At 41.7% G+C, this 12,607-nt stretch overlaps 1 protein-coding gene across 1 annotated transcript; it reads right to left on the bottom strand.

Annotated features, from left to right (window-relative positions):
• Nucleotides 1-736: 736 nt before the first annotated feature.
• On the bottom strand, nt 737-3,555 carry LOC309887692 (ubiquitin carboxyl-terminal hydrolase 42-like; the record flags this gene model as incomplete). The annotated part of the gene is made up of 6 exons (XM_082779600.1): nt 737-904; nt 1,282-1,393; nt 2,312-2,394; nt 2,926-2,996; nt 3,153-3,220; nt 3,425-3,555. Coding segments are annotated over 6 exons (633 nt in total), but the record flags the coding sequence as incomplete, so codon positions are not given.
• Nucleotides 3,556-12,607: the final 9,052 nt, after the last annotated feature.

Below are 12,607 nucleotides of genomic sequence, written 5' to 3'. Positions count from 1 at the left end.
CCCTGTCTTAGCTAAAGTGACGAGGATAGGAAAAACAAGTCCTCTTTTAAATGATTTGAGGATTAGTACACTCTGCTTAAATTGTCAAAGAGCGTAGCTCTCTGTGCTTTAGAAAGCTGTCTTGGAGGTATAAAGTAATGGAGTCGCATGGCTGCACAATTTAGCAGTAACCACTGTTTGAATGACTCTGGCTGTAGCATGAGGGCTGTGAAGAAAGCTGCAGCGTGGGAAGGAAAACAAAACTAAGATGCCGAAAACCAAACAAAAAACCCCACACCAAACCCCAAACCCACTAGCAGTTTGGTGCCGTTATCTGCCCTCCCGCTTCCCTGAATTACCTTAATCATATGAGGAAGAAGTTGTGAATAATCTTCTCCCCGGATAGCAAGAAAAACACTTGCAAAACAGAAAAATATCAATAACGGGAAAGTAAATCTCTTCTGAACACATTTTAAGATTTGTTATTACCTGATATAAAAAAGTATGTAAGCTTGCTGACCAAGAACTCTTTTAATGTCAGTACGCACTACTTTAGCATCATTCATCTGATACCAAAGTCCATTACCAGCCTGCAAATAAAGACAACGATTTCTTTAGGTGAATTGCACGTTTTCCAAATGAAATCACGGATAGGAACAAAATACACACACGTCAAATAAAAATATAATGAAATCTTTTTCCCTAGAAACAGTAGCTGCTAGTCATGCTTTAATTGGTTTGCCAGCACAACCTTTACCCTGTTAGAAATGCTGTTGACTTCTATCTTTACATAGCATATATAGTGTCCTGAGTGACAGTTGACACCGTGATGTACCAGCACCGCATATAAGGCATAGAGCAGTGGTTCTCCCATTGACTGCGACATGTAGGCTCTCAGGTCCAAATACTCCGGATATTTCACCTCCTAAAGAGACACCAAGAAGATAGAAAAATTATCCCAGAGTACTTCGTGGACTAGCCAGAGAAAAACACTTCCAAAAAACACAGACTAGAATTGATTTCTAGAATATATTTCTAGAATATATTTCTTGATTCACTACAAATAAGTCTTCCCATAAACAATGGTTAAGACTAGAAGTTGCAGAGAACTGTTTCCTGATGAATCAGCCTTCTCAGAGGAAAGCATATGCTTCTTGTCAAGCGGGAACTTTATTGATATTAAGAGAAAGAATAAGCCATAGTCGTTAGTCTACAATTATTGTCTGAAAATATTAACAACTTTCAGCTTTGGGGGATGTCCCATTACACAATGATATAGTTGCATTACAGTGGTAAATATACCTTGTTGATCTTTCCACCTGTGAAATCTGCAAATCTTTTCAGTGATATTGTGAGAACCTGGGAAGAACGGTGTATGGTAAATCTCTTGGACGCAGGAACCATCTTTTTACACCTTAAAACCAAGCAGAGATAAGTGTTTGAAGGCATCTTCTTTTTTCGCCCCCAAAACAAACTCCTTTTAATGTCTCACGCATGCCTATGCTATTTGAATGATATTTACTTGCATAATAGGTTGGTCTTTTTTCTTTTCATAAACCCATGCACTGTGTGTCAGGTTTGTTAATACAGAGAAGAAGGTCAATTTTCCCAACAACTCAGAGCATAGCGGGAACAGGAATCTCTCACGAAAGGGTATTACCAGGTTGGATGGCAAGGTATCATTTCTTGGTCTACAAAAGTGGCTATTTGAACTCCAATCCTGGATACATTCTTTCAGCTTTCAAGGGAAATACAAATACTGAAAGCGGAACGAGAGAGCCTTGGTCCCCAGGACTAGAAATTGCAAATAATCTCCAACATAGGTCGACTATCAACATCAAAAATACAACAGAAGCACATGGTCATTCTACAGGAGGGAGACATTTAACAGTAGGAAGTCTTCATGTACTGAGCTTGTCTGGAAAGACACTGAAACCATCTGCCATCCTTTGAAACAAAATAGTTCAGTTTGACACATTGCCCGCTCCAAGGTAGGACCTACGGCGTAAGCAGTGAAAATTAGCCACTAGCCCAGAGAACAACGGAAACTGGGCAGTTTACATCAAGAAAAATACTGTCGAGAGCTAATAAATAGAAAGAACAAAAGTAGCTCTTTTTGAATTCTGATGGCAAAATACAAGCCAGAGAATTGCAAACCCATAGGGAATGCCTATGAACAAGACTTCCCCCCTCCAAAGAAACAAAAATCCAAGTCTTTTATAAACTTCCACAAAACTTGTAAGTAGATCCAAAGTTTAGAGGTAGTCCAACAGAGTCATGCAACATAGAAAACTGACATCTAGGATTAAGATCTAATCCGTCAAAATCTTACTCGCTACATTTATAGCAATTCTCTCCATCCAGCTCTTCAGGTTTCACAAAGAGTTCCAGAGCTCTGCTAACAGACGAAACCGCCTAGAGCAGCGAGAAAGAAGAGCGTAAAGTCACTGTAATTCAAAATTCCAGAGACATACTAGTAGTTTATAAGAGAATCTTACTAACATACTCAAGCGATCTACTAGGAGCACTGTGAAGAAGGAGGCAGAAAGAGCATGCTCAGCATTGACCTCACCTGGAAGGCATTTGACTTTGGAACAAATACTTTTCCAGTAGCCTAGACAGCATCTATAGTGTGCTTTGTCATCAATACTGGGGACAAATTCATCAGTCTAACAATTAGATGTATATTGAGGTAGAACAACAAAGAAGTATGACAGCATTATCATTTTTGCAGAAAGAGAATTCCTTCCCCTTAAACCCAATGCAAATGTGGAGACTATTTACATGGGTTCCACAGAAGGACAAAGTCCAATCCACTTCCTTAGCACCACCAAGCTCTTATGTTTTAACATTATATGTGGTTTGTTTTTTTAAGTTAAACAAGTTTAATTTAGAAAGTTATGCATGTACTTAAACATCATGAATTATATTTAGAAAACATCTTACCTTTATATCCAAAGTGATATCAAGAAATGCCTCATACGTATCCGAAACTGCTTTGCAATTCAAGCACTTCACTGGAAGCAAAATATAAATGCTTAACATTATGTGAAGGAGACTAACTGTCCAAATTCAAGTTGTTGACAGATACTACTTTAGACAAACTACAGACTGCTTTACTACCGACAAAAGACACAGATCAGTTCTAAGGACAGGAATATTTTTTCAAGTACCTCTCGATCTTAGAAATCCTCCAAATATTTGATGAATGATGGTGGTAGCTTGAGAAGATCTGTCCAATCTGGAAATAAATTATAATCAGACCTCAGAAGATTTAAGGCACAGAGTTAACTCTTCAAAGAGTTTGATGAAAACCAAGGATGATGTAGACTTTCGTTGCTGATAGTAAATAAGGCACTAAAAAGTGCTAGAGATCATTTCTGAGAGTAAATAAAGGACTAGAAGGTGCTAGAGAATGTATGAAAGTGAACTTGTTTATGCTTACTCGGTGCTTCCGTTCAAGCACGCTTCCTGCATAGCATCAACAGTATAGCGCAAGAACTCGTGTGCGTCTTCTTGACTGCCAAAATGGAAATGTTGTCCTATTCCTAAATAAGATGATAGTATTGACCCCATTTAAAAATGAAATCAATCTTGTATTTCTAAAATCTCTCTTCATTTGAGTGTTAAAACCACTTATACACATCAAATAATTATTTGAAGATTACAAGCTATCGAAAAGAAACACATCTGAAGCCACTTACGACTGAGATTACTGATAACATGCGTAGGCTCGATGGCATCAACAGTGCAACGCAGGGCCTGGTTAATGTGAGTCTCCATCGTGCACATCATGCAAAAATCTTGTTCACGACCTGAAGAGTGAAAGAACAAAGCATCCCAGTCCAGCGAAATATCCATAACTACAAACATCTAAGTACAATTTAAACTACAGATACAATATCCACTCTCCTTGCTACATTCTATTCTCCCAAGATGCCAATGTCCCAACAGTCTTGTAACATTTCATTTCACACAACTTTACAGAAGAAAAATATCCACTAAGCCTGTATTCAAATGCATTTTGTGATGAGAAATCTAAAAGACTACTGCAAAGTCGCAGTTGTAAAGGCTGACAGGAATGTGAACTCCACAGGCTGCAAAATGTATTACTCTCCAAAATTACTACTAAATGCATTACTGTCCAATGCACTTCATTATTCCCATGAAGCAATAAATGATCCTTTAATAAACAAACAAACAAACAAACAAATAACTAAATAAATAAAACATGGTGCATTAATTGCACTCCATATGCTATTCGGAGCCCACTGCTAATACGGTGCTCAAAGCCAGCTTCTACAGGTAAAATCAGGCAAATAAGCTTATCTCACAGAATCACTGCTGTTCTTTCACCTTCAGAGCTATCCAACAGATTCAAAATACTGTTAGAAAGTACTCACATGACTGGCTGTGCTCAAGAGAAAGCATGTAATTGGCAAGTGGGGGTGTGTAGGTCAAACACTGCAGAGTAGCATTAAGAAAACATGTGTTGCCAAGATTGTACAGGCCAACTCCAACACTTTGTGTTTCTCGCCAATCCATACAAATCTTCTCAGGTGGAAAAAGAATGCTCTGTGGCGGAGCAATTCCATCATTAACGACTGCAAGAAAGTTAAATTTAAAAAGAGATCTTGTTTGTTTGTTTCTAAGAAAGGTATTTAAAAAAATACTATTCTGCAGGAGCACCTAGAGGAGCTAGCTACAATCCAAACCAGAAAAACTTATTGCAGACAGCTTTAATACCACCAAATTCAAATTGGCTGGTCAACACAATATTTTGGGGAAAAAAACAAACAAACAAACAAACAACTTTAGTCAACCATTTTAATTCTTCTAAGGCAAGGCTAACTGCCATTCTGTTTGTAGCACCTAACACCAAGTTCCTCTCCATCTATAATCTTTAACCTGATTAACTCAACTACTGTTTTTTTCCTTATTATAACTTAAACCACAAACTTAGACTTGAAATTATACGGTAAAAACGTAAAAACTAGGAACTAGGAATAACGGTACCCCTACAGATACCAGATCTTTTCCTGAGCAATGTTATCCTTCAAAAAACCTGTGAAAAATGGAAGCTGTGAATAGCAACAATCAAACACTTTTCTTTGCAAAACAGAAAAGACATGGAGGAATCTGTGCATTACAAAAAGCTCCCCATATTTCTCTGTTGACTGTAAATATATCAAAATTAATTTCTGTAACATCAGTCACTTCAGTTGCCTTAGGGGATTCGCTTTTGAAGTCTTTGTTCACAGTAGTCCCCTTCTCTATCAGTGCAACAAGTAAGAACTGCATTTTCTACTTTTGCTTTGAAGACAATGGAGGCAGGATAAAACGCACACTTACTTAGATCTCTTGGGGCAAAAGCCTTAGATTTTTCAGATGATCTACAGTAAATAGCACCTCCACGTCCTTGGGCCACAGAGACTTGGCTTGAATCTTCTGCAGGCACTATCTGGCCCCAGTTGGCAGTGCGTGACATCAGTATTTTAGGACTTGGTTTCTTGGATTTGCCAGACCGCCTTGAAGAGGGCTTTTTAGGCTTTGAAGATTTGGGCTTCTTAGCTACGGTCATTGTTCACATCTGCAACAGAGACAGAAGTTCTGGCTGACGTAAGAATATCAAGAAGCATTCCAAGAAGAAAAGAGTAACAGAAGTCCTGTCACTTAATCTCAAAGAAACAGCCTTAAGAACTAAATCGCTGGTATGAATGATTTAAAAAGAATCCCCAAACTAAACACACAAAGTGAAAATTTCCATCTAAACTCTATCAGTATTACTTTTCGCTTCTGCAGAACTAGTGGCTGATGCCATTTCTTTCCCTTCCATAGGATTTTAATCCATTACAACTCTGGAGTCTTTTTAATATAAAAATGTAGAAGACATTCTCTGAGGGGAATCAGTTATTTATTGATTTCCGGAGTTGCGCAATTATCTGTTAATTAGTACCTATGATCTAATAGATAATTGTTGCAATTATCTATTGCTGGCATTAGTAACGGAACACTATTACTTCACTGCCTGCGTTTTTCTGTTTCGTCTGCACAAAGGTACCCAGAACTCACTGCTACTTTTCTTCTGTCTTTCCAGGGCTCGCCCTCTACCTCACTGTCTACTGCACCAGTCATGAGGGGTTTGTTGTGATTCTATAATGAGCCTAGCTTTTAAATACACCTTTCATGGGCGTCACTTGGTGATGGCAAGTTAATTTGTGAGGGCTCCTCAGTCTACATCATGCGGTCGCTTTTTCCAGGTGAAAAAGCGGAGCTGTAAGTGGCAGTACACTAAAGCCCTGGCATGCTGAGATCCAAGAGGAGAGATGTTTGGCCCTCCTTTTCACTCCTGGGAACCATATACCTCAAAACCCACAGAGGATGGGCTATATCTCAGAGAAATCTTGGGAAAGGAGAGCATGAAGAGCATGTTTGCAAATTTATTTCTCCCTGGGCTTCTTCTGCTTCTCCAAGAAAGACGAGTTTGAATATAACTTTGGCAGCAGTACTTCTGGTGTTTTACTCCTACCACATTTAAAACTCCTACGAAAAACTGAAAAGTTAGACTAAAAAGCAGCTCTTTCCGTTCTCCTTTCTAAAGTTGCACGCTTTCCTCATGCAAAACAACAGGGGAATGTAAGCTAGAAACGGAAATGCTGAATGTAAAACAAAACAAAACAAACCTCAGCCCTCCAGGACAAAAGCCAATAACTGCTACAAAGTCCTTTTTAAAATGCTGATTAGGTTTCAAGGTGATACCGCTTTAAATGAGCGTAGCTGTGTGTCCATAGGCAGAAGCTGAATAATGACAGGATGAACTTCTATACTTCATGTTTTGTTACTGTCTTACTGTAGCACACAGGGACTTGTTACCTTTAGGGAAACCACTAACCTCATGGAGGGTTTAAAACATAAGCTAGTTTGTTATACCAAAATGACGGAGAGAACAAAGCATAAAGTGCTTTCAGATTTCTAGCACGCCTTGATTGCTGTCCATTAAACTTCAGACACGTTAAACAAAACACAGTAAATAAGAAAACTCCTAGTCCCACAGCTGGCAAATTGTGTGCAGAGGTTGTAATTAGAACTTTTTTGCCTTGACATTTTACATTTAAAATTGATTTTAAATCCATTCTATACACACTTTCCATTCCTGAAAAAACAATACGCAAACCTGACAAATGCATTTACATGAGAAATGAAGTCGTCCTTGTCCGATTGGAAGACTAAGGTGACAGCTCCTGGGCTCAGGGATAAGCTCCGATCTTCACCAGTGACAGCTCCTTTTTTAGGATTGAAAGGGAAAATGTTTCAGCAACACATTGGAAACATACTTAAGGGACGAGAAACAAAATCAAGACTGCAGTGAGAAGGAGAACAGAAAAACAATACTGGGGGGAAAGGAAAGGAAAGGAAAGGAAAGGAAAGGAAAGGAAAGGAAAGGAAAGGAAAGGAAAGGAAAGGAAAAAAGAAAAAAAGGGAAGGGAAGGGAAGGGAAGGGAAGGGAAGGGAAGGGAAGGGAAGGGAAAAAGAAAAAAAGAAAAAAAGAAAAAAAGAAAAAAAGAAAAAAGAAAAAAAGAAAAAAAAAGAAAAAAAGAAAAAAAGAAAAAAAGAAAAAAGAAAAAAAGAAAAAAAAAGAAAAAAAAGAAAAAAAGGGAAGGGAAGGGAAGCAAAGCGAAGCGAAGACCTTGATCTTTATACTGACCAATGAGATAAGCCTTACGCATTTTTAAGTTTATTTTTGACAACTGATTGAGGTGTTACCAGGTATTAAGTACGATTCAAGAGCAAATATTAACACTAGAAAGAAGAAATCCGATCCACCACCACTGTTTCAAAATACATCCATTTCTCATTTGGAGATGACGTCTCTCTGACAAGATAGTAGAAAAACTGTAAATACCGATAGAGCTTCCTCTCCCGATGTTCCATATACATACCGATGCTGTTCCTACACCTACGCTCTGAGCATAAATTTATGTTGACATGAGTATCGGGTGTTACTCCTCTCTTTGTTTGCCTTGAGAGACACACCTCTTGTCCATTGAAAAGTAAATTCAAGATTCCAGATCAGTTAAGACAGTTGCTATCCCCCCATTCAGAGTTCTGCAGCAGCACTCTTCAGATGTGTTTAGCAGTCTCTTTAGAAAATGTTATCACTTAGGACCTGCTTCTCAGTAGGTCCACGTTTGGCCTCCGCTTAGCAGAGAGTCAATCCCAGCTTAAGCTTTCGTACAAGAGCCCCTTCACGAAACGGAGTTGAACCCTGACATAACTGAGTTGAACCTTTAACCTTGAAGCTTCCTTAAAGAAGAAAGCAGCACCCAGGCCAGGAAATAGAAATTAATCGTCACTTTACCCTGAAACGCAGTGGGCTATTCTGTGCTGGCAGGATTGCTGCCGGGCTGGCCGACGAGGCGGCGGGCAGCTCCCCGGGGCCACAGGGCCTGGCACAGGGAGCTGCCGGGGGTCTCCAAGGTCCGGGAACAGCAGCAACAGCGGCAACAGCAGGGACAGAGGGGACAGCAGCGACAGCAGCAGCCACCTCAGCCGGGGCCGTCTCCACAACCGCCACAACGGCCTCGGAACGCTGCCGAACTCGGAGCTCCAGCGTGACGCCTTTTGAACCTGGCCGCGCTGCTCATGGCTAAAACCAGAGCGTTTCCTCCGGCATGTGTTTACTGTCGGTGCCGGATCGGCCCTCACCCCGAGCTCTCCCTGCCGGGAGGGCTTTGGGGTTGGGGTTTCCCTCCCGCCGCCGCCGCGGGCAGGCCCCGCGCGCAAGGGGTCCGCGCTGGGGAGCAGCATCTCACCTACGGCGAGAGACTGAGGGCGCGACATGAAAAAGCCCCGACACGAAAAAGCCACGACATGCGGCCGAGGCGGCGGGGAGACGGCTCTGAGGGAGCTGCCACTTCGCCCCGCCGTCCTCCCGTCCCGGGCCGCCCCGCCGAGCCCCGTGCGCCTCAGGTGCTGCGCTGAGGGGGTGGCTGGCTACTGAGACAGCTGCCCAGGGCACTGCTCATGGCACCGAGCCTGACGGAGGTCAACAAGTGTTGAACAATGCTCTCAGACATCGGGTCTCACTTTGGGGTGGTCCTGTGTGGAGCCACGAGTTGGACTTGGTGATTATTGGGAGTCCTTTCCACCTTGGGATGTTCTCTGATTCTAGGTCAGCAATCCAGTAGCTGATGAGAAGTGTGGAGTCATTCAAAGGGAAGAGAGAGCACAACACTTCTCGTTTGCAGAAGCGGCTATTTGGTAACCAAACCGATGATTCCTTTGCTTCTAGAGCAACTAACAGCAGGGATCCGCTTTACAATAGAGGGAAAAGAGTCGTTGGCATGTCATGTGAAGTAAGCTTCAAATCCCAGAGGATGATTTTGCTGGAACTTTATTCAGCTGAAAACACAGAAGCCTTGCTTCTGCTTGTGTTAGTTACAGCTCCAGTTTACTTTGGTTGGGAGGGAAGGCATTCCAGGCTAATGTGCTGTACCTGTTCCTTCAGCTCATTGTCCATAAACGGAGGAGCAAACGAAATCAGTTTAATCTCATTAAATGCAGCAGACAAAGCGGAGTAGAGGGCGATCTAGCACTTAATTTTTCCTGTAAGCAGGAAACCCAGAACTCAACAACACTTTCCAAATCTTGTCCTGCAGTAAATGACCAGCTGAGTGAAGCTTGCATTTAGAGGATGTGCTCCTACAGTAGACGGAAATAGCTTTTCCTCTTCACAAGTGCAACTGAGTGGTGGACTGGCAGCTACATGGTTAACTAGTTGTGCCAAAGGGGTTGTGTTGAATGCACAGAAAAATATGCAGGAATAAATAAACAGCAGAGGGTTGTCTGTAGGCATGACACTGAGTACAGATGTTGTCTGCAGGTTCGTGCAGAGTGCACCGCGCCAATAAGCACCCAGAGTCGGAATGCACACGAAGGTCTTTTAATTATATAATAACTTATAGAACTCTGCAGAGTCAGGCACTTGGCCATCTTTCGCAAAGCAAGCACACCTCTGACTCGAATCGCCGTCATTTATACACAGGAAACTTGTGAAAACTCTCTCTTTGGCTCCTTTGGATTGGTTATTACAGCTCACCTAACTTATCTCCACTGAGCTTGTGCATTACAGAGGAATACCGGGGGGGAGGGGGAACAGGAGAGGGGGGACACACACCGAATCCCACATTAGCATAGATTAGCATTTTGACAGGTGTGATTTTTAATGTGCTAATGACCCTTAATGAGAAAAAGGTTACTATAGGTCAGTCTGGAGCTCGTGTTCTCCTTCCTGTTTTTTCCCTTTTAGCCCTTCTCTTCCTTGCTTCTGCTAGCTCAAGGCTACCTGTCTCTCTCCTTCTTTATTTTCTCAGCTAAAAGACTGCACAAGCTACAGGCCTCCCTATTTGCTTCAACATTTCCTTGTTTTTGTTTTTGTTTTTTTTTTTCCCAGCTCTGGGACGACACAGGTGTGGTTTGATATTTGCCAGTATAGCTAAAACTCACGCCAGTCTGCTCACGCACAATAAGTAGTAAGATTTAAGGACTGGTTTCATCAGCTTCTTCCTTACTAACATCCTTCTTATGTTTTAGATATGCTGTAGTTAAATCAACACTAAGTTACTACTTGTGGAGTAATCGCCTTAAGCGACTAGGCATCATAAGCACACCTCCATTCCAAAAGCACCCCGCCTCCAAGGTGCAACCACCCCTCACTGAGCACGCCCTCGGAATTTCTCACAGCCTGTACCTTTAAATGCAAGTGAGATCATTTCTACCAAGCACAACCAAGATATGCATGACTAGAGTCACTCAAGCTCCACCTTAAAGATAGAAAATAATACCAATTGGTTTAAGAGAAAGGGGATGTTAGGGAAGATACTATCAGGAAGGATTCCTTCTGACATCACTCGACAGGCTGAGCCTCTCACTCCCCCACCCCCACTCCATTGGGACGCCGTGGGGTAAGATCTGAACGCTTGCTTATACCAGGCGTCTCTGTGGAATCTTAGAAATCTGTAGAGTTTTGATGCTTTTTAATGTCTTAATACCTAGGCTGTGTGCCTGTGCATTTCATGCATGCTAGCTTGCTTTTGCAGACAGTGAATTTATCACTGACAATCCAAAGAACCTGTGTACCTGTCGCCGTAAGAAATTGCACGTAACTGCATTCTTCCTAGCTGTGAGAGTTCTCCTTGAACGCGACTAGAGCAAGGCCGTACTGCGTTGTTGGTGAATCCGTGACCGTGATAGTTCAGCACCCTGAATCTGACGGGACCCGTGACGGTCAATCGGCTACACCCCTTAATGCGACACTACTAGAGGAAGAAGATGACAGGGCTTGCATGCACTGCATTAGGCTTTGCATGTGAAAACACCCCGAAATAATTTCACGTGCATTTAACGTTTTTAAAGTGAAAAAAACAGGAAGGTGTAGTCTCTGTAAGCTACAGCCCTACATAGTTAAGGCATCAGCATTCATTCCTTTGCTTGATAGCAAAGTATGAATATACAGAAGAGTTAAATACTTTCTTTGCATTCTTAAAGGCGATTTTTCAGACTTGGGCTTCAGTTGTTGGAGTTGAAGAGATCAGTAGACATCCTTACTTTTACGTTAAGACCAAAATCTTTATCTAAGATTGTGTTATCTAACGCAACTAAACTCCCACCCCCATATGTTTTTTTTGTAACTTCGGAACGATCTTGCTGCAGTCCTACTCCGATGGTCTTTCAGTAACATGCAGACTGCCGTGGCAGATTCTGTTACAGTGCTTTTCTATTGACAGTGTGCATAACACTCAAGGTAAAGCCCCTCATTTCGCAGTGGGGACATAAAGTGTTTCTTTGGACCCTGCTGCTTCTGTTAGTACTCATTTTTTCACAAACTTGTTGAACCTGAGCCGTGCCTACTGAGCCAACGAATGCTTTGATGACACAGTATTTTTTCAAAGCAGTTTTGCTTCTTGGAGCTACAGAAGCAGCTCTGGCTACGTGATAGGGAATTGTGCTGCATTGGCAAAACCAGACTTAGCTACAGACTTACAACACTTGCTAACTCGATCTATTTCAAATCTCATTTTAACTTTAAAGGACAATCAGTTTTGTGGCTCCTGTCTTACTAATTTGCCTTGTTTTGCATGGAAGGGCAGCCTGTGAATGTTTTGCTTTATTGCATGCTTCAAAAAAAAAGGCTGAGGAAGAGACTGGAGGAACCTTTTCTATTCTATGGACTTTCCCCCGAGAGTGTGGAATTGCAGGCTACTTGGATGAATGTTCGAATATGAGTAAGGGAGCAGACCTCAGCCAAAGGAGGTGGAATCCTTGCTTAATAGCAAGTATCAGTGTGGGGACATCTTTGCTTAACGGGAGCCATTTAAACTCTTCATAGAAACAAAATAAGCTGGACATCTTATGCTTGGAAAGCAGTATGGTTACACAGCTGCTAACATAATGACTTGAGTCTTCTGCTCTGCAACTTCAGGTTTTGTTTTCAAGCAGTGCATACATCAGTTTAAGCTTTGGACAAGGATATTTGCAATGCAAATAGTGATAAACCAGAATCAGCGGCGCTGACGAGTGTAATGGTGAAATGCAGCAAATCAAGTATTCCTGGAGAAATGTGAGATTA

The sequence above is a fragment of the Aythya marila genome (genome assembly GCF_965140915.1).
Source record: "Aythya marila genome assembly, chromosome: 26".
In the NCBI taxonomy this organism is placed as follows: Eukaryota; Metazoa; Chordata; class Aves; order Anseriformes; family Anatidae; genus Aythya; species Aythya marila.
The sequence above is the reverse complement of the archived record's forward strand: the minus strand, read 5'-3'. Positions and strand labels throughout refer to the sequence as shown.